We start from the raw sequence: 27,976 nt of genomic DNA on the forward strand, positions 1-27,976 counted from the left end.
GTAATCCCAGTGCTATGGAAGGCTGAGGTGGGCAGAGAGCTTCAGCCCAGGAGCTCAACACCAGCTGGGCAACATAGTGAAATCTTGTCTCTATGAAAAAATTTAAGAATTAGGTGGGTATGGTAATGTGTACCTGCAGTCCCAGCTACTGGAGAGGCTGAGGTGGGAGGATCACTTGAGCCTGGTGGGGGACCAGGGGTTGAAGCTGCAGTGTGTCGTAATTGCACCACTGCACTCTAGCCTGGGTAACAGAGAGAGACCTTGTCTCAAGGTAAAAAAGAAAAACCATATAATTAATCAGGACAAACCCAGACCACTAGGATGAACGGAGGTAGTCAGGGAGAGCTTTCCGGAGGAGGTGACTTTCGAGTTTTGAAGGATAAATATGATTTGGCCTCTCTCTGAGTGAAAGGAAGGGATAGGACAATGGAGTGTGGGATGGTCTTGGAAGAAAAGCCTTCTTGACACTAGAGAAAGCATATATGGAAGGTTCTCTAAAGGTTCAAGAAACTGTAGGTATTTCTGAATGCCTAGAATATAGGAAATGAAGGGAGGGGTGAGGTCGGCAGGGACCTAGTTCCTGCAGTCTTATATTTTCTGGTAGGGTTTTAATTTTTGTCTTCAAAGCACTGAGGAACAACTGCAGTGTTTTAATCAAGGGCTTGACCTAATCAGATTTGCATTTGGGAAGGATTTCTCTTGCTGCAGTGGGTGGATGGGACTGAGGAGGGCTGGACAGGAGCCAAGATGACCAGATGGAAGGTCACAGTTCAGAGGGAAGAGTCCCAATGAAGTAGTGACAGAGGGCAAGGCAGGAAAGGGCTGGGCCCAAGGATGTTGACAGGTAGAAGCAGTGAAGTTTATTATCAACTGGATGGTGGGAAAGAACATGTCAACAACGCCTCCCAGTTGGCTGGGCGTGGTGGCTCACACCCAGCACTTTGGGAGGCTGAGGTGGGTGGATCAGCTGAGCTCAGGAGTTCGAGACCAGCCTGGCCAACATGGTGAAAACCCGTGTCTACTAAAAAAATACAAAAATCAGCCAGGCATAGTGGCACACACCTGTAATCCCAGTTACTTGGGGAGGCTGAGGCAGGAGAATTGCTCGAACCTGGGAGGTGGAGGTTGCAGTGAGCCAAGGTTGTGCCACTGCACTGCACTCTAGCCTGGGAGACAGAGTGAGACTGTCTGAAAACAAAAAAGACAATGCCTCCCAAGTTTCTGGCTTAGCAAAATGAATAAATAACCTATTGGTGTTTTCTCATGTGACTTTTTTTGTTTTTAAGAAACAGAGTCTTACTCTGTCCCCCAGGCTGGAGTGCAGTAGTGGCATGATCATGGCTCACTGTAGCTTTGAACTCCTGGACTCAAGTGATCACGCTGTCTCAGCCTCCTGAGTAGCTGGGACTTACAGGCAACTACTACCACGCCCTGGCTTCTTGTAGGACTTCTGGAGAGGTATTTACGTGGAATAATGTTAACTATAATTTTTTTTTTCCAGACAGAGTTTCGCTCTGTTGCCCAGGCTGGAGTGCAATGGCATGATCTTGGCTCACTGCAACCTCCGCCTCCCAGGTTCAACCGACTCTCCTGCCTCAGCCTTCCGAGTAGCTGGGATTACAGGCATGCGCCACCATACCCAGCTGATTTTTGTATTTTTGGTAGAGACAGGGTTTCACCGTGTTGGTCAGGCTGGTCTCGAACTCCTGACCTCAGATGATCCACCCGCCTTGGCCTCCCAGAGTGCTGAGATTACAGGCTTGAGCCACTGCACCCAGCCAAGTATAAGTTTTTAAAACAAATTTAAACATACTACTTACCCATTGTCTTCAAGGAAAGGACAGAATCCCTTGGTTAATGTTCCCTCAACAAAGACAAAGTAATTATTACTCAGTCAAGGAATCTGGGGGTAATCTTTTTGGCTCTTGAAACTAAACATGCCCATAGGCTGGGAGCAGTGGCTCATGCCTGTAACGCCAGTACTTTGGGTGGCTGAGGCAGGCAGACTGCTTGAGCCCAGGAGTTCGAGGCCAGCCTGGGGAACATGGTGAAACCCTGTCTCTACAAAAAAATACAAAAGTTGGCTGGATGTGGTAGTGCTCCAGGCCGCATGACAGGTGCCTGTGGTCCCAGTTACTTGGGAGGCTGAGGTAGGAGGATTGCTTGAGCCCACGAGGTCTAGGCTGCAGTTGAGCTGAGATTATGTGCCACCTTAATAGACACAGCAAGACCCTGTCTCCAAAAAACAAACAATCGAATAAAAAATCCCAAACAAAATCATGCCCATAAAAAAGCCAGGGTAAGGAATTAGAAACCAAAAGAAAACCTCCAGCTATCTATTCATTCAACATTTACTGGACTCTCTCTTTTCTTGAAGAAAGGAATATTTAATACGCAAACAAACTATTAATAGCATTTGGGGTGCCCTGAGTGCCTACTATGTGCCAGGGCCAAGTAGGTTTATCATCTTTATTTTGCAGAAGTTAAAAAATGATGTAATCGGGTGGTATGAACATTAAAAAAATGTAATTGAGGTTACAACCAAGGTGTATTTGATTTCAAACCCAGATCTTTTTGACTACGCTAAATACAAGCAAATTCAAAAAGGGTGATTAGCCGGCCACAGTGGCTCACACAAGTAATCGTAATCGCAGCGCTTTGGAAGCCCGAGGGTGGATAGCTTTGAGGCCACGAATTCCAGACCAGCCTGGGCAACAAAATGAGGCCCACCCCCAATCTCAACAAAAAAATTAAATTAAAAAAGTAAAAAAAACAAAAAGGGTATTAAGCAATTCACAGACACTGCACAGGATTTTTGGTACGTTTAGGGCATCTGCATGGTACTAGCTTTGTTCTGGGTTGCTGAGAACATTCACAGGTCATACACCAGTTTTCCTTTCTGGAGAGCTTCTGTCTGTGTATCTTTTTCTGGAGAATCTGTTTGACATTCACAACACACACTCCTCATTTATTGCCAGAAACGATGATGTTTTATGATTTACATTATGTGTGTAACACACGCACACGCGCGCGTCTTCCTTTCTGGCCCTCGTTTACCGTAAGAGGAAGCAATTGCTTTTAGCATCAATAAAGGATTGCAGGATAAATATTTGTTCTTTGTAATGGGCGACATGCACCAGCCCATAAGACATCCAGAGGTTCAGGTTATCAACGAAAGTGCACACGCCTCCCACGCCCCGTTTCCATGCAGTTCCAAATCTCAGGTGTTTCCAGCTGCAGCTTCCGTTGCCTTTAACTACATCCTGCCTTTTCCTTCAGACCTTCCTCCTCAACCCCTTCGAGACCGACAGGCACGGCCCAGGGGCAGGTGGCATGACCTTGGTTCATCCTCGGCCGCGGAGACGCGGCGTGACCTTGGCCAAGTCCCCGCTTCCCCATCCGCTGACTGGCGAGGCTGGACTGCTGGGTCTCCGCTCCGGCCGCTAGGCGTCCTGCGCGGGTACCCGATCTCCCCCGGCTTCTTCCGCGCGGCCCCCCCCAGTTCTTCGCCTACGCTGGCGGCGTAGCGGCCGCCTGGAGTCGCGCGGCCAGCTCCTTTCAGACGCTGGTTTCCGCCGCGCGGATTGGGAGGGCGCGATTCCCGAACGCGGCCTGCGCTGCGAGCGCGCGGTCGTCCCGCAGGCCGGTGCGGCCTTACGCCGCTGACGCATCGCGCCCAAGATGGCGGCGCGGTCGTCGTCGGGGGTGGCGGTGGCAGAGGGGGCGGCGGCCCTGGCGGCAGCGGAGACGGCAGCCGTGACGGTGGCAGCGGCGGCGCGGGACCTGGGCCGGGGGGAATGAGGCGGCCGCGGCAGGCCAGCGGCGGAGCCGTGTAGCGGACAAGCTCCCCCTCCCTGCTTCCCTTGGCCGAGCCGGGGGCGCGCGCGCACGCGGCCGTCCAGAGCGGGCTCCCCACCCCTCGACTCCCGCGACCCGCACCGCACCCCCACCCGGGCCCAGAGGATGATGAAGCTCAAGTCGAACCAGACCCGCACCTACGACGGCGACGGCTACAAGAAGCGGGCCGCATGCCTGTGTTTCCGCAGCGAGAGCGAGGAGGAGGTGAGGCGCCAGGCTGGGCTGGCCGGGGTCGCCGGGTCTCCGGCCCCTTCGGGTGGAGGCGCGAGGGGCGCCGCCGCTGGAGGAGGGTGTGCCCGGGCCGCCCCGCTGGTGCAGAATGATGTTTCGACGGAATTTCCTGAGGCGAAAAAGGGGGGAAGGACCAAGGACGTTGGGGCTGAGGGGAAGCGGGTCTGAGTGTGGCCGCACGGGACGCGCCGGGCGGAGGGGGTGACCGGCTTGCGGCCGGAGCGCTTCGGTTCGGCCGCCTGTTACCGGGGAGAGCGGCCGCGGGAGAAGGCAGTGGGCTGGGAAGAGTGCGGCTTTCGGTTCAGGCCAACCGCTTTGATCCAGGAAGAGCCGCTCCGCACTTGTCAGCCAGGCACATGTGTGCGGAGGCTGGTGTGCACGAGGCGCGGGCCGGCCTTTGTGGCAGAGAAATAGTGCGCTTCATTGGCAGGTTTGGGGTTTGCCGAAGGATTAGGTGTCTGTGAGCCCAAAGCCGAGGGATGGGGGTGGGGGTGTCTTCGGAAGATTTAGGGCGTTGTGCATAAGCCACAGCCAGCTGTTTATTTTACAGTGCGCTGGGTAGCCTTTATGGTGTAGTCTGAGAAGAAAGGACATTTGATATAATAATCTTTGTGTGCTGACAATGTTTCATATTAATTGGGAAGACCAAAAGCAGGATTTAATATTTTTGCTCTGACGTTCCTCCACTGCCTTGTGGGAAGAGCCTTAGAATTAAATTAGCTAGGAAAATAAAAATGTTTTAGAATCAGTTTCTTTTTATAATAGATAGGGTACTTTAAACAAAAATCTCGGCTTCCCAAAGCCGTTTCTGTGGTGATGAAGGGAGTTCAGAGAAGCACATGTTTTGTAAATCCACAAAGAATAGCTGCTTTGGAAATTCATAAGATGCCTGTGGGAATGCATTTCTCTTGTGTGCATTGTGGTAAAATGGCAGTTAAACTGCAAACAGTGAAGGACAGTGAAATCCAATATGTTATACTCCAGCATTCAGCAGTGGGCTATGGTGGCAGGGCCGCAGTACAGTGCATGGTGTCGAAATGGGGAAAGGAACTTGACCCGTTAGTTATGAAAAGAAGCTGTGGCGAAAGAGACAGATGGATTGCCAGGAGTTGCTGTCCAGAGGTATTTAGGAGGAAGTGGGAATTTGAATTACTGCCTGAAGAAAATTAGTTAGTGAATTGTGCTGTTAAGGGATCCCATGTGTGCGCCCGCTTTCAGCAAAACAGAAAGAAAGGAGATTTGGAAACGTATGCTTTGTATCCTACCATATATTGTAAAAGTCCCCAAAACAGATGCATTGTAATAGCTAACCAGGGCCGTGCTGTAAATTATACACTGTTTTGGAATGCATATTTGAGTAAAGTAAAATTATTCGTGGTGCTTACTGCTCCAGAGGCTTTATTCCCTTCATTATCATATCATGTTATGGGAAATCAGATGGGATCACAGGCTCTTAACTGAAGGGAAAGCTGATTAGCATAATAGCATGTCTTACTACACTAGTATGCCTAAATCTGTGAGCACCCCAATTATAAGTATAGTTTAGTTGCACAAATGATGCAAGACTATTTGTTTTGAAAAATCACGGCCGGGCGCGGTGGCTCAAGCCTGTAATCCCAGCACTTTGGGAGGCCGAGACGGGCGGATCACGAGGTCAGGAGATCGAGACCATCCTGGCTAACACGGTGAAACCCCGTCTCTACTAAAAAAAAAAAAAAAAAGAAAAGAAAAATCACACCAGGCCGGACGCGGTGGCTCACGCCTGTAATTCTAGCACTTTGGGAGGCCAAGGTGGTGAGGCCACGAGTTCGAGACCAACCTGGCCAACAGACCCCCATCTCTAAATTAAAAATAATAATAATAAATCATACTAGAAATAGAAAACGTCTTTTTGATAAATTGAAAACTATAGATCATAAGCAAACTAACAAAGGCTTAATTTTCCATTTTCTGTTAAATGTTTTATTATGCACTGACATTAGGAACATTAATGTTGAAAGCTTACTTGTCTGTTTAGGCTACCTCACGGCATCTTACAAGTCAGACCAGGCATAAGACTTGCCTTCTAGGGCTTACTTTTTTTCTTTTTTTTTTTTTTTTTTTGAGACAGAGTCTCGCTATGTCGCCCAGGCTGGAGTGCAGTGGCCGAATCTCGGCTCACTGCAACCTCCGCCTCCCAGGTTCAGGCGATTCTAGGAGCTTACATTTTTATTTTTAAAATTTTATTTATTTATTTATTTATTTTGAGACGGAGTCTTCCTCTTTCACCCAGGCTGGGGTGCAGTGGCTTGATCTCAGCTCACTGCAACCTCCACCTCCCGGGTTCAAGCAGTTCTCCCTGCCTCAGCCTCCTGAGTAGCTGGGATTACAGGCGCCTGCCACAATGCTTGGCTAGTTTTTATATTGTATTTTTTATTTTTTATTTTTTTTGAGACGGAGTCTTGGCTCTGTCTCCCATGCTGGAGTGCAGTGGCACGATCTCAGCTCACTGCAAGCTCTGCCTCCTGAATTCACGCCATTCTCCTGCCTCAGCCTCCCGAGTAGCTGGGACTACAGGTGCCTGCGACCACGCCCGGCTAATTTTTTGTATTTGTAGTAGAGACGGAATTTCACCGTGTTAGCCAGGATGGTCTCAATCTACTGACCTTGTGATCCGCCCGCCTCGGCCTCCCAAAGTGCTGGGATTACAGGCATGAGCCACCGTGCCCGGCCTTTATTTATTTATTTTTCTGAGACAGGGTCTCACTGTGTCACGCAGGTTGGAGTGTAGTGGTGTGATCATGGCTCACTGCAACCTCAACCTCCTGTGCTCAAGCAATCCTCCCATCTCAGCCTCCCAAGTAGCTGGGACTACATGCACAAGCCACCATACCTGGTTGATTTTTAAATTTTATGTGGAGAAAGGGTGTATTAGTCCATTTTTACACTGCTATAAAGAAATACCTGAGACTGAGTAATTTATAAAGAAATAGGTTTAATTGACTCACAGTTATACATGGCTGGGGAAGCCTCAGGAAACTTACAATCATGGCGGAAGGCAAAGGGGAAGTAAGAACGTTCTTCACAAGGCAGCAGGAGAAAGAGAAGCGAAGGAGGAACTCCCAAACACTTATAAAACCATTGGATTTCGTGAGCACTCACTAGCATGAGAACCACATGGGGGAAACTCCCCATGATCCAGTTACTTCCCTCACTCAACACATGGGAGGGATTACAGGTCCTTCCCTCCACAGGTGGGGATTACAAATTGAGATGAGATTTGGATGGGGACACAGAGCCATACCATATCACAGGTTCTCCCTTTGTTGCCCAGGCTATTGTCAAACTCCTGGGCTTAAGAGATCCTCCCATCTCAGCCTCCCAAAATGCTGGGATTATAGGCAAGAGCCACTTTGCCAGTCCAGGAGCTTAAAATTTTAAACTGTTAAAATGAAGTTTCTTTAATGCATTGAAACATTTAGTTTCCTTTATTGAATTTCTTTTTGAATGTTGGTTAATGAGCAGAGGAATCATGCAAAGCTTTCAATTACAGATGCAGTGGGTGTTACAGCTAAAGCCTGGGAAGAAAAAGAAAATGAGTGAAATACGTCCATTTTAGATTTCTTCAGTTCAACAAATGTGTATTAAAAACAACAAAAAGCATGTATTAAAGAGCCTACGATGGCGGCAGCACTGTGTCATGGGGAATCTAAAGATTAGCATCCCTTCCTGTGGACAGAGTTGAGTAGTTTTAGATGAGATTCCTTAATCGGGAGGGATTTTGGACCACAGAATAATCTCTAGGGTGCTTTTCAACTCTCAGATTATATAATTGTGTTGGAAGGAAAGTAATTTGTTAGTTCCAGGAGAACTTTTATGTTCTCAATAGATGTGCCAGAAGCATTAGCTGCCACACATTGTGGGAATGTAAAATTCAAACCGAATAGGGCATTCAACCCAATTAAAAAAAATTTTTAATGGGCACTGATGGCCTTAATCAAGATGGAATAGTTTACAGAATATTATTAGCATTAATACGATAGTAATATAAGTATATATAGGACCTTGATTTATAAATTTAAGCAATGTCAAGAAGCATACATGCAATGTGAAGAAAAAGAGATGAAAATACAGCCATGTGTTGCTTACATTGGCGATACATACTGAGAAATGCATCATTAGGTGATTTTGTTGTTGTGTGAACATCATAGAATGTACTTACACATACCTGGCTGGTATAGCCTACTGCACATGTAGGCTATATGGTATATAACCTGTTGGTCCTAAGCTGCAAAACTGTACAGCATGTGACCGTACTGAATAAATAGGCAATTGTAATGCAGTAGTATTTGTGTTTCTAAACATATCTAAACAAGCAAAGTACAGGAAAAATACGGTACAAAAAATAAAAAATGGTTCACCTGACCAGGACACTTACTATGAATGGTGCTTGTGCGACTGGAAGTTGCTCTGGATGCGTCAGTGAGTGAGCGGTGAGTAAATGCGAAGGCTTAGGGCATTACTGTACACTACTGTAGACTTTAGAAACACTGTACAGCTTAGGTTGCACTAAATCAAAAAATTATTTTTTTCAAAAATTAACAGCTTACTGTAATTTTTTTACTTTATAAGTTTTTACATTTTTTAACGTTCTGACTCTTGTAATATTAGCTTAAAACACATTGTACATCTGTATAAAAATATTTTCTCTTTTTTTCCTGTCACACTAAAATCACTTTTTTTTTTTTTTTTTTTTAAAAGAGTTGAGCTCTTGCTCTGTTGCCCAGGCAACAGCCCAGGCTGGTCTTGAACTCCTGGGCTCAAGTGATCCTTCCACCTCAGCCTCCTAACAGCTAGCTAGGACAACTGGTGTATGCCACCATGCCTGGCTAATGTTTTCTTCGTTATATCTTTATTCTAGAAACTTTATTTAAAGATATTATTTATTATTTATTTGTTTTACTTTTTGTTCCTCTGCCTACCCATATTTTACTTTTTTTTTTTTTTTTCTTTTTTGACACGGAGTCTCGCTCTGTCACCCAGGCTGGAGTGCAGTGGCGTGATCTCAGCTCACTGCAAGCTTTGCCTCCCGGGTTCACGCCATTCTCCTGCCTCAGCCTCCTGAGTAGCTGGGACTACAGGCGCTCGCCACCATGCCTGGCTGATTTTTTGTATTTTTAGTAGAGATGGGATTTCACCGTGTTAGCTAGGATGGTCTCGATCTCCTGACCTCGTGATCCGCCTGCCTTGGCCTCCCAAAGTGCTGGGATTGCAGGCGTGAGCCACTGTGCCCGGCCCATATTTTGCTTTTTAAGCTTTTTCTTTGGTTGAAAACAAAGACACAAACACACATTAACCTAGGCCTACACAGGGTCAAGGATCGTCAGTATCACTGTCTTCCACCTCCGCATCTTATCCCACTGGGAGGTCTTCAGGAAAATAATAGGCATGGAACTGTCATCTCTATGATAACAATCCTTTCTTCTGAGACTGTTTTACAATTAACTTTTTAAAAAAGTAAGTAAGTAGAGAGAATACACTCTAACATAATAAAAAATACAGTATAGTAAATACATAAACCAGTAATACATTTACTATCAAGTATTATGTACTGCACGTGATTGTATGTGCTACATTTTTTTTTGTTGTTGTTGTTTTGAGACAGGGTCTTACTCTGTTGCCCAGGCTGGAGTATAGTGGTGTGATCACGGCTTGCTGTAGCCTTGACCTTCTGGGCTCAAGTGATCCTTGCACCTCAGCCTCCCAAGTATCTGGGACTCCAGGCACGCGCCACCATGCCTGGCTAATTTTCGTATTTTTTTGTAGAGATAGGGTTTTGGCATTTTACCCAGGCTGGTCTTGAGCTCCTGGACTAAGGCAGTCTGCCTCCTCAGCCTCCCTAAGTGCTGGGATTACAGGCATGAGCCACCGTGCTCAACTGTGCTAGACTTTTATGTGACCGGCAGCACGGTAGGTTTGATTGTGTACTCACCATAAACACATGAGTAGCACATTGTGCTATGACACCACAGCTACGATGGGATAGGAATTTCTCAGCTCCATTATAATCTCTTGGGACTACTCTTGTATATGTAGTCTGTAGTTGACTGAAATGTTATGTAGTACATGACTATATTAGAAGATAATATCTCATGAGTAGCCAAACCTATCATTCTAGGTTTTTTTTTCCCCCAGCTCCAGAAAACTTTATTTATAGACCAGCAACGAGAGGCTGAAATTCTGATCCAGGTTAAGATGTGTCAACGTAGTAAGTTTATTGAACACTCATTGAGTGCCAAGTTCTGTGATACCGTTATGAAGGAGACAGACATGCAGGGAGCTTAGAGTCTAATGGGAGAGATGGAACAACAAACAGACCCAACAGCGTGATGAAAATGATTCCCTTTTCTCTTTCTGGCTCCTCTTCTTGTTGATAAACAAAATTTAACAGAAAAAAATCTCCCACTTAACAAGTTCTACTGATTGTTATTGATATGTTGATAACATCTTTAAATTGGGTATTTGTGGTAACTAACATTTATTACAGTAGGTTGAACCTGATATACAGTTTCTTAACCAACCACTACTTTAACCAGCTTGGTACACTGAATGCTTGGCAGTTACTCAGCAGGCTTCTGGGTCTGGTGTACCCCAACCAGATGACCTCCCAGCTGCCAAATTGTGTGATTACAGTTAGTTACCTTTATTCCTGTATCTGTTTATGTTCATTGTACTTGTTATTGTAATTGTGCAACTTAACCAGCGAAATTTGAGTTCAGAAAAGAATAAGGCTGGGCATGGTGACTCATGCCTGTAATCCCAGCACTTTGGGAGACCAAGGTGGGCGGATCATGTGAGCCCAGGAATTTGAGACGAACCTAGGCAACATGGTGAAACCCCATCTTTACTGAATACATAAAACTAGCCAGGCACGGTGGTGTGTGCCTGTAGTCCCAGCTACATGGGAGGCTGAGGCACAAGAATTGCTTGAACCCGGGAGACGGAGGTTGCAAACAGCACGCCACTGCACTCCAGAGTGAGAGTCTGTCTCAAAAAAAAAAGAAAAAGAAAAAGAAAATAAATTACTGCTCACTTATATGGACAAATAAACTGGAGAAGATTGGAGAGGGGATCTTAAAAGTCTAGGACTCTGCTCATAGATTACTTCATGAATGTTTTTAGGTTTTTGTTCTTTATAGAAACTAGGACTGGGAAACATAGATCATTTATTATGGGTGTGGCATATGAAAGAAAGACAACTTACAATTCAGCAATAGACTCATACTCAAAACAAGATCTTGGCCCCACAAAGATTAGCAAATAAATACATGTTTATATGCATATAAAAGATTTATTTGTATAATCTTTTGTATAATGTATTTGTATATACATTTGTATAATGTATGTATATAATATGCATACATATATGTATTATATACATACATTATATGTATGTATATACTATATACATACACACTATAGGTGTGTGCCACCTTACCTTGCCTGTATATGTATATGTATATGTATTTTTTTTTTTTTTTTTTTTTTGAGACAGAGTTTCGCTCTCGTTGCCCAGGCTGGAGTGCAGTGGCACAATCTTGGCTCACCGCAACCTCCACCTCCTGAATTCAAGCGATTCTCCTGCCTTAGCCTCCCAAGTAGCTGGGATTGCAGGTATACACCACCATGCCTGGCTAATTTTGTGTTTTTAGTAGAGACGGAGTTTCTCCATGTTGGTCAGGCTGGTCTCGAACTCCTGACCTCAGGTGATCCGCCCACCTCGGCCTCCCAAAGTGCTGGGATTACAGGCGTGAGCCACTGCACCTGGCCATATTTTTTATTTTTTGTGGAGATGAGGTCTCATGTTGCCCAGACTGGTCTGGGACTCCTGGCTCAAGTGATCCTCTCTACTTGGCCTCTCAAAGTGTTGGGATTATAGGCATGAGCCATCACATCTGGCCTGTTTGATTATTTAATATTTTCATTTGCTTTTTGCAAATAATATATAATTAATATATGAAGTATGTACATATAAATGTATATTTATCTGCTAATCTTTGTTCTTAGGGCCAAGATCTTGTTTTGAGTTTTTTGTTTTTGTTTTTGTTTTTGTTTTTTGGAGGCAAGGTCTTGCTCTGTTGACCAGGCTGGAGTGCAGTAATGCGATCTCAGGTCACTGCAGCTTCCACCTCCCAGGCTCAAGTGATCCTCCCACCTTAGCCTCCCAAGTAGATGGAAGTACAAGTGCATGCCACCTTGCCCAGCTAATTTGTGTGTGTGTGGTGACAGGGTCTCACTCTGTTACTCAGGCTGGTTTTGAACTCCTGAGCTCAAACGATCTTCCCACCTCAGCCTCCCAAAGTGCTAGGATTACATGCGTGTGCCACCGCGCTCAGCCTACATTTATATTTTTTAATCAACAGTATCCTTTACTTGAACTTTAGCATAAACTGTATAGAAGACTAACTTCTTGAGTAAGATTTTATTATCCTAAATTGGGTAATATGATATTCATCTGTCATATTGTTCAACTTTGGCCCTCCTAAAGTACTTCCAGTAAGATTATCCTTCTTCCCCCAGTCTTTCCTTTTTTAGAGCCTCTGTGAGGAGAAGTGAGAGACAGGGGTGGGCTTGTTTGTACTCTTAGAAAGGCCAGATGATACAGAACATACAACAAATGACATCACAGTGCCTAGGAAAGTTAAAGCTGCTCCTAACGGGTCTGTTTTTACCCAGGGAGAAAAATGAATACTAATAGGATTGTGTGAGTTAGATTTCCCTGTGCCTTAAAGCTGTTTTAATAAAGAAAGGATGAAGCTGTTCCTAAGGTGTTAGGTTTGTTTGTTGTACTTTTCCACTAGAAGCCCTATGTCTCTTGGCAAACAGGGAGCTGCTTCACATTTTCTCAGATCCTTCAGCTCACCAGGTTGGAATGGAGAGATGATTGACATTGGAGCTCCTCAGTGGGCAGAAACTGGTGGCCTGTTTGTCTATAAAATGCCCCAGAGGAGCAGGTGAACCGACAGCAGGCTCTAGAGAAGGGAGTAAGACACAAGGAGCAATCCCAGAGGCAATAACCATGACAAAGGGCTTCCGGTAGATCCCAAGGTGGTCAGGGAGTCCTTTTGTAACACATCTTGGTCGCTGTTCAATATTAACATTGCTCTAAGATCATGATGGGTTCATTGATCCAGTCATGACTGGATATTTCTACTCCTCATTTCTCAAAATCTTTCCTGGAAGCTTTTTTCCCCTGCTTCCCCTTCTGTTTGCCTAATACCAGTTAGTCATTTCTTCCATTACATTATTTTTTGCCTCCTTCCCAAGGTGTGAATTCTGGTCTAAATTCATACTGCAGTCTCCATTCTTTTAACTCCTTGCCCCAATCCTACTTCTTTGCTTCTGCTTTAATTCTCATTTCTCAATAAAAATAGTGCTGCACATCTACTGTGTGCTGTGTGAAGCAATCTATATCTTTCTTCATAGCCTAGTACAGAAAGGAAGGGCCCTTTTTCAGGAATACGATTGTTTATTCATTTCTTTTTTTTTTTTTTTTTTTTTTTTGAGACGGAGTCTCGGTCTGCCACCCAGGCTGGAGTGCAGTGGCCAGATCTCAGCTCACTGCAAGCTCCGCCTCCTGGGTTTACGCCATTCTCCTGCCTCAGCCTCCCGAGTAGCTGGGACTACAGGTGCCCGCCGTGTCGCCTGGCTAGTTTTTTGTATTTTCTTAGTAGAGACGGGGTTTCACCGTGTTAGCCAGGATGGTCTCGATCTCCTGACCTCGTGATCCGCCCGTCTTGGCCTCCCAAAGTGCCGGGATTACAGGCTTGAGCCACCGCGCCCGGCCCACTGTTTATTCATTTTTTCAGCACACATTTTCGGAGTGTCTGTGTAAGACCGTGGGAATACATGGATAAATAAGACTGTTTAGCATTTTGGGAGGCCTGTGTGGAAGGGTCGCTTGAGCTGGGGATGTCTAGGATGCGGTGAGCTGTGTTTGCATCATTGCACTCCAGCCTGGGCAACAGCGAGAGAGACCCTGGCTCCAAAAAGAAAAAATAAAAATAAAATAAAATAATGAAATGATTCCTTAAATAGGCTTTCTTTGTATACAATTAGTTAATCTCTTTGTTCATAAAACAGTAAAGTCCTTTTAAAGAACTGCTTAGAAAATCTTTTCTTTGACTTGGTTTTTTAACATATTTCTGATGTGTTTTATAAGAGCAGCTTAGCAATGTTGAATAAAAATGGATATGAACTCAGACATAGTGCTTATACTTTTCTTAAAAGGAAGAAGGATTGTGATTTTTCTTTTTTTGGAAATGGAGTCTAGCCCCGTCGTCCAGGCTGGAGTGCAGTGGCACAATCTCGGCTCACTGCAACCTCCGTCTCCCAGGTTCAAACGATTCTCCTGCCTCAGCCTCCCGCATAGCTGGGATTACAGTCGCCTACCACCACACCCGGCTAATTTTTGCATTTTTAGTAGAGATGTGGGTTTCACCATCTTGGTCAGGCTGGTCTCAAACTCCTGACCTCGTGATCCACCCTCCTCGGCCTCCCAAAGTGCTGGGATTACAGGCGTGAACCACCGCCCCGGGGTTTCGTTTTTTTTTTTTTGAGACAGGGTGTTGCTCTGTCATCCAGGCTGGAGTGCTGTGATGCAATCATGGCTCACTGCAGCCTTGACCTCCTGAGCTTAAGCGATCCTCCTTCCTCAGCCTCCTGTGTAGCTAAGATTACAGGCATGCACAACCATGCCTGGCTAATTCAGTTTTAGTAGAGACAGGGTCTTGCTGTGTTCCTCAGACTGGTCTCAAACTCCTGGGCTCAAGCAGCAGCCCCTCCTGCCTTGACATTCCAAAGTGCTGGGATTACAGGTGTGAGCCACTATACCTAACCATGATTTTTCTTTGAATATTTAGGAATCCTAATAAAATACACATTAAGGGAAGTTACAAAACAAACAAAACAAGAGAAATCATATTGTGCTTATTATACTTGGAAATTTGTTTGTGTTTTGAGACAGGGTCTGGGTCCACCACCCAGACTGGAGTGTAGTGGCATGATCATAGCTCACTGCAGCCCCAACCCTCCGGGCACAAGTGATCCTCTCACCTCAACCTCCTGAGTAGCTGGGACTATAGGCATGTGCTGCCACACCCTCCTAATATATATTTTTTATTTTTTGTAGAGGTGAGGTTTTGTTATGTTGCCCAGACTGGTCTGGAACTCCTGGCTCAAGTGATCCTCCCTCCTTGCCTTCCCAAAATGTTGGGATTGCATGCATGAACCACCACATCTGGCCTGTTTGATTATTTAATTTTTTTTTTCTTTTTTTTTAGAGACAGAGTCTCACTCTGTCACCCAGGCTGGAGTGCAGTGGCGCCATCTCGGCTCACTGCAAGCTCCACCTCCCGGGTTCCCGCCATTCTCCTGCCTCAGCCTCCCGAGTACCTGGGACTACAGGCACCCGCCACCACGCCCGGCTAATTTTTTTGTATTTTTTAGTAGAGACGGAGTTTCACCATGTTAGCCAGGCTGGTCTCGATCTCCTGACCTCGTGATCTGCCCGCCTCGGCCTCCCAAAGTGCTGGGATTACAGGTGTGAGCCACCGCGCCTGGCTTTTTTTGATTGATTGATTGTTTGTTTGAGATGGAGTCTCACTCTGTCGCCCAGGCTGGAGTGCAGTGGCACCATCTCGGCTCACTGCAAGCTCTGCCTCCCGGGTTCCCGCCATTCTCCTGCCTCAGCCTCCTGAGTAGCTGGGACTATAAGGCGCCTGCCACCATGCCCAGCTAATTTTTTTGTATTTTTTAGTAGAGACGGAGTTTCACCGTGTTAGCCAGGATGGTCTCGATCTCCTGACCTCATGATCCGCCCACCTCGACCTCACAAAGTGCTGGGATTACAGATGTGAGCCACCGTGCCTGGCTTTTTTTGTTTGTTTGTTTGAGATGGAGTCTCACTCTGTTGCCCAGGCTGGAGTGCAGTGGTGCGATCTCGGCTCACTGCAACCCCCATCTCCCAGATTCAAGTGATTTTCCTGCCTCAGCCTCCCGAGTAGCTGGGGTTATAGGCGCCCACCAGCAAGCCCGGCTAATTTTTGTATTTTTAGTAGAGTTGGGGTTTCACCATGTTGGCCAGGCTGGTCTTGAACTCTTGACCTCATTATCCGCCTGCCTCGGCCTCCCAAAGTGCTGGGATTATAGGCGTGAGCCACCGTGTCCGGCCTATTATTTAGTACTTTTATTTGCTTCCTCTTGCAGAAATGATTTGATTGCTAGACTTATATTCAGCCCTCATTAACCAAATGTGCGGAGCCCTGACTCAGAGCTTTTACACCTATGACTGTGGTATTGATTTCTTCCTAAGAAGCTTTGCAGTTTGGGTAGTTTGCCTTTAATAATAGTAAGACAAAACTTTTAGATTTTATTGCCAATATAAGTTAGGAAAACAATCCAGAGAGTTCCTGTATATGATAATTGTATTTCTGTGGGGTTTTTTTGTAGGTTCAATAACTATTTTATGAGGAGCTAGCTGGGCACGATCATCCTTCTGCCAGGGTGTGTGGGTCATTTTTTTTTCAAAAGGGAATTATTATTTTTGGTTACAAAAGTAATTGTATTGTGATATCTATAAAGAATACTTCAAACTGAGGAGTTTTTAAATGTGTAGAATACAGAATCTGAGCTTCAGTCTACTGGCAAGATGGAATTTAGGCCGGGTGCAGTGGCTCACACCTGCAATCTTAGCACTTTGGGAAGTGGAGGGGAAGGATCACTTGAGCTCAAGAGTTTGCGACAAGGCTGAGCAATGTAGTGGGACCCTGTCTCTATAAAAAAAATTAAAAATTAGCCTGGTGTGGTGGTATGCGCCTGTGGTCCTAGCTACTTGGGAGGCTGAGGTGGGAGGATCACTTGAGCCTGGGAGGTCAAGGCTGCAGTAAGTCATGGTTGTGCCATTGCACTTCAGCCTGGGTGACAGAGTAAGACACTGTCTCAAAAGAAAAATAAGATGCAGTTTGGAGCGTAAAATAGAGAAGTGTGGAGAGTTTATAGGAGGTGTTTATAGGAATTGGAGAAGCCTGTGAAGAAAGATGGGCTAGAGTGTCAGGGATGACTTTATGGAGCAGGCTAGACCTGAACAGCTTGGTCGAGTATGGGTAGTTGAAGAATATCCTAGGTGAAGGACACTGGGCCAGCTAGACCACGGAAAGTCAGAGGCCCAGATATGCTGCCTTTGGAAGCCTGTTTGTATCAACGTATTGTGGATAAAGAAAGCTCTTATGCCCTGTCTGTCCCCCTAATCTGTGCTGGGAGAAAGAGAGAAAGTAAGAGGGCCCAGTCCAGTGTCTGAGAGAGTGATGACCCTTTTTCTCATCCCCAAGGACATGAAAACAAAGATCTCAACAGAGAATTCTATCCATTTTGAACCCTGTAACTAACAGTGAAATCAACCAGGAAAATCCGTGATTTCGATTTCACCTACTTTTCATTTCATGGTATGAATACTGTATACCACTAAAAATTAGTACTTTAACTGGCTGCAGTGGATCTTGCCTATAATCTCACCTACTCGGGAGGCTGAGGCAGGAGGATTACTTGAGACTAGGAGTTTGAGGCTGCAGTGAGCATTGATCTTGCCACTATTCTCCAACCTGGGTGACAGAGCAAGATCCTTTCTCTTTAAAAAAAAAAAAAGAAAAAAAAAGAAAAAAAAATAGGGCTGAGCATGGTGGCTCACGCCTGTAATCCCAGCACTTTGGGAGGCCAAGGCGGGTGTATCACCTGAGGTCAGAAGTTCAAGACCAGCTTAGTCAACATAGTGAAACCCTGTCTCTACTAAATATACAAAAATTAGCCGGGCATGGTGGTGGGTGCCTGTAATCCCAGCCATGGAGGCTGAGGGAGTAGAATCGCGTGGACCTGGGAGGCAGAAGTTGCAGTGAGCCGAGATCGTGCCACTGTACTCCAGCCTGGGCAACAAGAGCGAAACTTTGTCTCAAAAATAATAATAATAACAATAATAAATAAATAGATAAAAATTAGTACTTTACTGCATAAAAGAAAATTGATTTAATATGTATTTACTTTTTTTTTTTTTTTTTTTGAGATGGAGTTTCACTCTTGTTGCCCAGGCTGGAGTGTAATGGCTCAATCTCAGCTCGTTGCAACCTCCGCCTCCCAGGTTCAAGGGATTTTCCTGCCTCCACCTCCTAAGTAGCTGGGATCACAGGTGCGTGCCACCACATCTGGTTAATTTTTGTATTTTTAGTAGAGATGGGTTTCACCATGTTGGTCAGGGGATCTCAAACTCCTGACCTCAAGGGATCTGCCCACCTTGGCCCCCCAAAGTGCTGGGATTACAGGCATGAACCACCGCGCCTGGCATAAATTTTAAAATATAATCTCTGTGCCAGGTGCAGTGTCTCAAGCCTGTAATCCCAGCACCCTGGGAGGACAAGGTGGGATGATTACTTGAGGCCAGGAGTTCGAGACCACTCTGGGTAACATAGCAAGACCCTGTCTCTACAAAAAAACTTTTGTGGATTACCTTTAATTTTTTTTTTTTTTTTTTCTTTTTTTGAGATGGAGTCTCTCTCTGTCGCCCAGGCTGGAGTGCAGTGGTGTGATCTTGGCTCACTGCAACCTCTGCCTCCCAGATTCAAGCGATTCTCCTGCTTCAGCCTCCTGAGTAGCTGGGATTACAGGTAGCTGCCACCACGCCCAACTAATTTTTATATTTTTAGTAGAGATGGGGTTTCGCCCTATAGTCCTTGCCACTGCAATATTCTAAGCATTTGATATTTTTTCCAATAAATTATTTTTGGCTTCAGACAGCCAGGCTTCGTTTCTTTTGCTTGCAACCAAGAACTTTGTCTAATATCACTTCAGTAGTTTTTAAGGTAGACTCCTCAACTAATCCAGTGCACCAGAAGAAACGTATACATGTTGAGTCAGAAATTTTTTTGTGTGTGGAAGAGCTTTTCATTTTATTTATGAAGCAAACTTTAACATTTTTCCTTTTTTTCCCCCCCAAGTCAGGATCTTGCTCTGTCTCCCAGGCTGGAGTACAGTGATGTGATCGTGGCTCCCTGCAGCCTCATCCTCTTGGGCACAAGCAGTTCTCCCACCTCAGCTTCCCAGGTAGCTGAGACTACAGGTGTGTGCCACTTCATCTGGCTTTTTTTGTGTGTGTGTGAGAGAGATGAGATCTTGCTTTGTTGCCCAGGCTGGTCTCAAACTTCTGGGATCAAGCAGTCCTCCTGCCTAGACCTCTCAAAGTGCTGGGATTACAGGTGTGAGCCGTTGCACCTGGCCATTTTTCCGCTTTTTGTGGTAAAAATTTCTTCATGCTAAAGTTTGTAAAATTGATTTTAAATGGCAAAAAAGTAATTCAGTCAAATTAGAGCAAATCAGAGCACTGTAACTAACAGTAACCTGAACGCCAGTGTTTTTTATAAAATGCTTATCAGCATAGTCATGCTCTCTCCACACTTTTTTTTTTTTTTTTGAGACAGAGTCTCGCTCTGTCACCCAGGCTGCAGTGCAGTGGTGTGATCTTGGCTCACTGCCACCTCCGCCTCCCAGGGTCAAGCAATTCTCATGCCTCAGCTTCCCAAGTAGCTGGGGTTCAGGGGTGCACCACCACACCTGGCTAATTTTTGTATTTTCAGCAGCAGCGGTGTTTTACCACATTTGCCAGGCTGATCTCAAACTCCTGGCCTCAAATGACCTGTCTGTCCCAGCCTCCCAAAGTGCTGGGATTACAGGCATGAGCCAACGTGCCCTGCCCTCTCCACGCTTTTTAAATTCTCTTTTCAGAATTATCCTAAATAGTATTTGAGAATGTGTGAATTCTTAATGTTTTAAATGTTGGGGGTATCAAGAACCAGATTTTTTTTTTTTTTTTTTTTTTTGAGACGGAGTCTCGCTCTGCCGCCCAGGCTGGAGTGCAGTGGCCAGATCTCGGCTCACTGCAAGCTCCACATCCCGGGTTCACGCCATTCTCCTGCCTCAGCCTCCCGAGTAGCTGGGACTACAGGCGCCCGCCACCTCGCCCGGCTAGTTTTTTGTATTTTTTAGTAGAGACGGGGTTTCACCGTGTCAGCCAGGATGGTCTCGATCTCCTGACCTCATGATCCGCCCGTCTCAGCCTCCCAAAGTGCTGGGATTACAGGCTTGAGCCACCGCGCCCGGCCAAGAACCAGATTTTTTTTTTTTTTTTTTTTTGAGACGGAGTCTCGCGCTGTCACCCAGGCTGGGGTGCAGTGGCCGGATCTCAGCTCACTGCAAGCTCCGCCTCCCGGGTTCATGCCATTCTCCTGCCTCCGCCTCCCGAGTAGCTGGGACTACAGGCGTCCACCACCTCGGCCGGCTAGTTTTTTGTATTTTTTAGTAGAGACGGGGTTTCACCATGTCAGCCAGGATGGTCTCGATCTCCTGACCTCGTGATCCGCCCGCCTCGGCCTCCCAAAGTGCTGGGATTACAGGCTTGAGCCACCGCGCCCGGCAGAACCAGATTTTTTTAAATGAATTTTTGAAATCCAAGTTTATGAAAACTGTATGATGCTGCTTAAAATACACATATTGTAGTCTCCAAGTACTGTCTTGGTTAACAGGAATTTATTGAGTCTTCACTTTTTGCAAAACAATATTCTTGATGCAGTGATGGTTTTAAAACTGTGGACATGTCCACTGCTCTCCAGGAAGAATGCTTTTCTAAATTGATGAATTAATTAAATTACCATTAGGCATTTCAGTACAGTTGAACAAGTGGCCGCACTATGTGCCTTGGGTGGGATCAGATAGAAAAATTAAAGAGGTGGGACATAAAGTACATGGAGCAGTTAGAAAAAATGTAGGAAAGTCTGTGCTTCTGGAGTGCTTCATTTTGGATGCAGAATACAGAAATAGTCAATCTTGGGCTATAAGAAGTTGATAGGACTTAGGTACAAAGGGGAAAGAGTATGTTAGGAGAAGGGGACCCAGCATGACTGAGGGTGGGAATGAGTTTGTTGCATGCCAGAGACTCTGAGCATATGAACCTGGGTCTGGGATAGTGGTGTGGCAGGGTATCTATGGGGAGTGATAGAGGATGTCAGCTGGCAGGGAGCTAAAGGTATAGAGTCTTGATTTGAGATAATGAGGAGTTTGGGTTTGATCCCACAGTGGGGAACCACAGTTGTCCTTCGAAGGGTTGTGGAAAGGTTTGTGTGAAAGAGGAATGCAGGGTGAACTTAATGGGGGCTACCAGAGGGAATGGTTGGGAGAATGATGTTCTCTTCTGGAAGTGAGAGCCATGGTAGCAGGAGAATGGAATGAAGTAGTGAGTTAAATGACAATGCAATCAAAGGGTGGACAGGTTTGGTAACAGATGATATGTTAAAGATAAAGGAGGCCATGCATGGTGGCTCATGCCTGTAATCCCAACATTTTGGGAGGCGGAAGCAGGAGAATCACTTGAGGCCAGGAGTTCAAGACCAGCCTGAGTGTAACATAGGGATACCCCGTCTCTACAAAAATAAAAAAAATTACCTGGGCGTGGTAGTGCATGCGTGTAGTCCCAGTTACTCTAGAGGCTGAGGTGGGAGGATCAGGCTGCAGTAAGTGCCATTGCACTTGAGCCTGGGAGGTCAAGTGGCATGATAGTGCCACTACACTCCAGCCTGGGTGACAGAGTGAGACGCTGTCTCAAAAAAAAGAAAAGAAAAAAAAAAAAGATGAAGGAGCTTATGGTTGAAGATAACTTTTAAATTTTGATCCTGGGTGACAGGAAAAATGGAAATTTAGAAGAGGTTGGTTTCATAGAGAAGATGGAACTTTGGTTTTGTCATATCGAATTTGAGGTGGTGAACTGAATTCAACTGATGATAGTTGGAGATGTGGGACTAGAAGGGGAGTAAGAAGTTAGGACTATAGATACAGTGTGGAGTGTCAGGGACCTTGGAGAGGGAGAATAGAAAGTTAGCACGAGAGAAAGTACGCAGAAAGCAAAGACCCTGAGCTTTGGGCATCATCACAGTCAAAGAGGCACTATCATAAAAGCGGAGGTGGAAGAACATTTCACAAAGATGTGATGGGTGATAGGTCACACCTAGAGCTGTCAAGTATAATGAAGATGAGATGTAGCAACAGATTTAACGATGACTTTATAAAACTGTTAGAAGGATGGTAAGATGGACATGGGGATTTGGGTTGATTAAATCAGGAAAGAAGCGCATTTTCTTCTGAGAATGGAAGGTGGATAAATGAAAAAATCCAAGAGCCTGAATTATATTGACATGAATTCGAGAAAACTCCTTCCAGATGGATCTATTTTGAGAAGGAAAGAAGTTCACCGTATTTGCTCTTCCAGTCAATATACTGATCTGGTGATTTGAGAGGCAAGAAAAAGTCTAGCAGAGTTACTGTGGTGTGGTCAGGATTGAAGTGATAGTTTTATAAGGGGGTACATTTGGAGGCTGAATGGTATTTATCCTTACAAACAATTGTGGGCCTTCTGTGTACAAAGCAGCATGTAGACTCCACGGAGGATAAACTATGAGCAGGAGAGACTATTTTAGAACTCTGGTAACTTTTTTTTTTTTTTTTTAATTTTTTTTGAGACAGAGTTTTACTCTGTTGCCCAGGCTGGAGTGCAGTGGCAGGATCTCAGCTCACTGCAGTCTCCGCCTCCTGAGTTCAAGCAATTCTCCTGCCTCAGCCTCCCAAGTAGCTCGGATTACAGACGTGCACCATCATGCCTGGCTAATTATTGTATTTTTTAGTAGAGATGGGGTTTCACCATGTTGGTCAGGCTGGTCTCGAACTCCTGACCTCGGGTGATCCCCTGCCTCAGCCAAAGTGCTGGGATTACAGGCGTGAGCCACTGTGCCCGGCCGAACTCTCGTAACTTATAACCTAGTGGGCTCAAAAGGAGATGGAATTTATATTGTTTAAGTTTTGTATATTTCCTTATCCCTTTGCATATAGACACTGGAGAGGGGAAAGAGAACTGTAGAGATGTTCCTAGATTGGGGACTGATTCAAGAGCATGGTATAAGGTCAGAGGAATCAGAAAGTAGACTGAGAGTCAGTTGTTTTATTTGTAAAATGTGAATAAATAATACCTAATTCATGAAGTTGTTGTGAGACTTGAATGAGGAAAGTAAAGTGCCTCCCAGATAACATAGTTGGTACTGTAACAAAGGCCGGAACCACAGAAGGAATCGCACTGGCCAAGAAATGATGATGATACACTGAAATGAGTGCTGTAAAAGAACCGTCTCCTAATGCTTTAGGAATGGAAGAGTAGACAAACGCTGGATTGAGAAGTCAGACATAGTAGAAAAGGACTAGATCTGAGTGTTGAAGGATGACTGTAAATTTGCTGCTACTCCAATACAGATTGTGCAGGCATTAAAAAAAAATCAGATGCTGATCATAACAACGTCACAAAGACAGACTGATATGTGATCTAAAAAATATAAGAACTGAGAAAGGAAGGAAAGATTCGGTGCAGTAAGTGGTGCTCTGAATTTACAGTGAAAGGGCTTTTATGGAAAGAGAGGAAGACCTGAAGCTATAGAATCTTTACATTTGTAAACCTGGAAGTAAACATAGACATGATCTATCCAGCCACCTCAGTGAAATAAGGGAACTGAAACCAAAAGAGTGTTGAAATCTGTCTACTGTGATACTTCTGGTAAAATAATAACAAAGATAAAACAATACAAAGATAACACAGTTTTCTTCTGACAGATCCACAAAAGGAGTTAAACAGGTAGAATGCAATAATTTTTTTTTTTTTTTTTTTTTGAGAGGGAGCCTTGCTCCGTCACCCAGGCTGGAGTGCAGTGGCGTGATCGCGGCTTGCTACAACCTCTGCCTCCCGGGTTCAAGTGATTTTCCTGCCTCAGCCTCCTGAGTAGCTGGGACTACAGGTGCATGCCACCACACCCGGCTAATTTTTTGTATTTTTTAAAGTAGAGATGGGGTTTCACCATGTTGGCCAGGCTGGTCTCGAACTCCTGACCTCAGGTGATCTGCCCACCTTGGCCTCTCAAAGTGCTGGGATTACAGGCATAAGCCACTGCGCCCAGTCAAATAAAAATATATTTCTAAAGCAGACTCCGAGTACCAGTATTTAAAAGAACAAAAGCAGGTGGAATGAAAGGCTGTACCACAATTATAGAAGTGTAATCTATACCAACTTCAGCAGCATCTATTGCTGTTGTAACTGTTAGCTGAAGCTGATCACGAATCCTAGCACCAGTGCATGTGTGTTGTAGGAAGAAGCTGAATTTGTCAGAAACGTGGATATTTTTGGCAAATTTTGAATGCCATAAAATACTTTTTAAGGCAGTTTTAGTAGTCTTCCTTTCGTTATAAAGATGTTCCACATTCACCATAGCAAATTTGGAAAATACCCTCTTTTTAGCCCATTAGGTTATAAGTTACCAGAGTTCTCTCCTGCTCATAGTTTATCCTCTGTGCTGCCTACATGGTGCTTCATACACAGTAGGCCCACAGTTATTTATGAAGATAAATATCATGCAGCCTCTAGTTTCCTCCAAAACGTATGAAGGAAGTTATTCTCTTTAATCATTCTGGCTTTAAATTTTATAACATTGTGTTTAATTTATATACAATTCCTCCCCCCCAACCCATGGGACATTTCTTTGTTGCCCAGGGTGGCCTCGAGCTCCTGAGTTCAAGTGATCCTCCCACCTCAGCCTCCTGAGTAGCTTGGGCTACAGGTTTAGATTATATACAGTTTTTTTTTTGTTTTTTTTTTTTGAGACGGAGTCTCGCGCTGTCGCCCAGGCTGGAGTGCAGTGGCTGGATCTCAGCTCACTGCAAGCTCCGCCTCCCGGGTTTGCGCCATTCTCCTGCCTCAGCCTCCCGAGTAGCTGGGACTACAGGCGCCCGCCACCTCGCCCGGCTAGTTTTTTGTATTTTTTAGTAGAGACGGGGTTTCACTGTGTTAGCCAGGATGGTCTCGATCTCCTGACCTCGTGATCCACCCATCTCGGCCTCCCAAAGTGCTGGGATTACAGGCTTGAGCCACCGCACCCGGCCATATACAGTTTTATAATCTGTTTTTTCACATATAATATGCAATTTCTCCTAATTTGAATTCTGTATACACATTTTTAATGGTTACATGCCCATGAAAATGATGAAAGAAGGTACTTAAATGTTCTTCTCTTATTGTAGATGACAGTGTTTATATATATATAAAAAATATATAAAAATATATAAATATATATGTAAATATATATAAATATACATATATGGCTGGGCACGGTGGCTCACACCTATAATCCCAGCACTTTGGGAGGCCAAGGCAGGTGGGTCGCTAAGTCAGGAGATCGAGACCATCCTGGCTAACACGATGAAACCCCGTCCCTACTAAAAATACAAAAAATATATATATACATATATATATGTATATATATGTATATATTTAATATACATAAATTGTGTGTATATATATTCCAGCCTCCCAAAGTGCTGGGATTACAGCCGTGAGCTACCGCGCCTGGCCCAAAGCATTTTCAGTAGCCATAAAGTTGCACTTTAAAGACACAGCAAAGCAGTATTAGACTTTTTTTTTTTCTTTTTTTGAGACGAAGTCTTCCTCTGTTATCCAGGCTGGAGTGCAGTGGCGCAATCTTGGTTCACTGCAGCCTCTGCCTCCTGGGGTCAAGTAATTCTCCTGCCTCAGCCTCCCGAGTAGCTGGGATTACAGGCATGCACCACCACACCTAGCTAATTTTGTATTTTTACTACAGATGGGGTTTCTCCATGTTGGTTAGGCTAGTTTCGAACTCCTGACCTGAGATGATCCCCCCGCCTCGGCCTCTCAAAGTGCTGGGATTACAGGTGTGAGCCACCACGCCTGGCACAAAGTACACTTAAAAAAAAAAAGTGACACTTGGCCATCAGAGAAATGCAAATCAAAACCACAATGAGATACCATCTCACACCAGTTAGAATGGTGATCATTAAAACGTCAGGAAATAACAGGTACTGCAGAGGATGTGGAGAAATAGGAAGACTTCTACACTGTTGGTGGGACTGTAAACTAGTTCCACCATTGTGGAAGACAGTGTGGTGATTCCTCAAGGATCTAGAACTAGAAATACCATTTGACCCAGCCATCCCATTACTGGGTATATACCCAAAGGATTATAAATCATGCTGCTATAAAGACACATGCACACATATGTTTATTGTGGCACTATTCACAATAGCAAAGACTTGGAATCAACCCAAATGTCCATCCGTGACAGACTGGATTAAGAAAATGTGGCACATATACACCATGGAATACTATGCAGCCATAAAAAAGGATGAGTTCATGTCCTTTGTAGGGACATGGATGAAGCTGGAAACCATCATTCTGAGCAAACTATCGCAAGGACAGAAAACCAAACTGCATGTTCTAACTCATAGGTGGGAATTGAACTATGAGAACACTTGGACCCAGGGTGGGGAACATCACATACCGGGGCCTGTCGTGGGGTGAGGGGAGGGGGGAGGGATAGCATTAGGAGATACACCTAATGTAAATGACAAGTTAATGGATGCAGCACACCAGCATGGCATATGTATACATATGTAGCAAACCTGCACGTTGTGTACATGTGCCCTAGAACTTAAAGTATAATACAAAAAAAAAAGTGACACTTAGCCAACCGTCTTAAAGAATTATAATTCTCCTCTTACCAGTCTTATTTCCCCAGTGCTCAATAAGAATTAGTGTGATTCTCTATTCTTCGAATCAGTGAACCACATAAACAGACTGATATCTCTGATGGTTTCAGAAAGGATCTTGTATAGATTTATTTGCAGTAAGGAATCAATAACAATTTAGTAGTGATTGTACTTTCCTGTTTCCCATGTTGCATATGCATCTGCTGAGTATGAGACTTGCTATCTTCAAAGCATTTTTTCTTTTTTCTTTTTTGTTTTTTTGAGACGGAGTTTTGCTGTGTCACCAGGCTGGAGTGCAGTGGTGCAGTCTCAGCTCACTGCAACCTCCACATCCCGGGTTCAAGCGATTCTCCTGCCTCAGCCTCCCGAGCAGTTGGGACTACCGCCATGCCACCACGCCCAGCTAATTTTTGTATTTTTAGTAGAGATGGATTTCACCATGTTGGCCAGAATGGTCTCAATCTCTTGACCTCATGACCCGCCTGCCTCGGCCTCCCAAAGTGCTGGGATTACAGGCCTGAGCTACCGCACCTGGCCCAGAGCATTTTCAGTAGCCATAAAGTTGCTCTTTAAAGACACAGCAAAGTGGTATTAGACTCTTTTTTTCCTTTTTTTGAGACAGAGTCTTGCTGTGTTGCTCAGGCTGGAGTGCAGTGGCGCGATCTCGGTTCACTGCAACCTCTGTCTCCTGGGTTCAAGCGATTCTCCTGCCTTAGCCTCCTGAGTAGCTGGGATTACAGGCATGTGCCACCACGCCTGGCTAATTTTTGTATTTTTAGTAGAGACGGGTTTCACCATGTTGGTCATGCTGGTCTTGAACTCCTGACCTCAGGTGATCCACCTGCCTTGGCCTCTCAAAGTGGTGGGATTACAGGTGTGAGCCACCGTGCCCGGCCAGTATTAGACATTTTTTTTTTTTTTTTTTGAGACGGAGTCTCGCTCTGTCACCCAGGCTGGAGTGCAGTGGCGCGATCTCGGCTCACTGCAAGCTCCGCCTCCCAGGTTTACGCCATTCTCCTGCCTCAGCCTCCCAAGTAGCTGGGACTACAGGCGCCCGCCACCTCGCCCGGCTAGTTTTTTTTTTTGTATTTTTAGTAGAGATGGGGTTTCACCATGTTAGCCAGGATAGTCTCTATCTCCTGACCTCGTGATCCACCCGCCTTGGCCTCCCAAAGTGCTGGGATTACAGGCTTGAGCCACCGTG

General features: G+C 45.1%; 1 protein-coding gene across 1 annotated transcript in view; it reads left to right on the plus strand.

Annotated features, from left to right (window-relative positions):
* The first annotated feature begins 3,680 nt into the window (after positions 1 to 3,680).
* LOC105474479 (nudix hydrolase 3) overlaps positions 3,681 to 27,976 on the plus strand; it is a 113,186-nt gene continuing 88,890 nt past the window's right edge. Inside the window, exon 1 of the mRNA XM_011729154.2 lies at positions 3,681 to 4,062. Coding sequence (XP_011727456.1) covers positions 3,964 to 4,062 — 99 coding nt within the window. The 5' untranslated portion in view covers positions 3,681 to 3,963. The remainder of the gene's footprint in view (positions 4,063 to 27,976) is intronic.

This window comes from Macaca nemestrina, chromosome 5 (assembly GCF_043159975.1).
Source record: "Macaca nemestrina isolate mMacNem1 chromosome 5, mMacNem.hap1, whole genome shotgun sequence".
In the NCBI taxonomy this organism is placed as follows: Eukaryota; Metazoa; Chordata; class Mammalia; order Primates; family Cercopithecidae; genus Macaca; species Macaca nemestrina.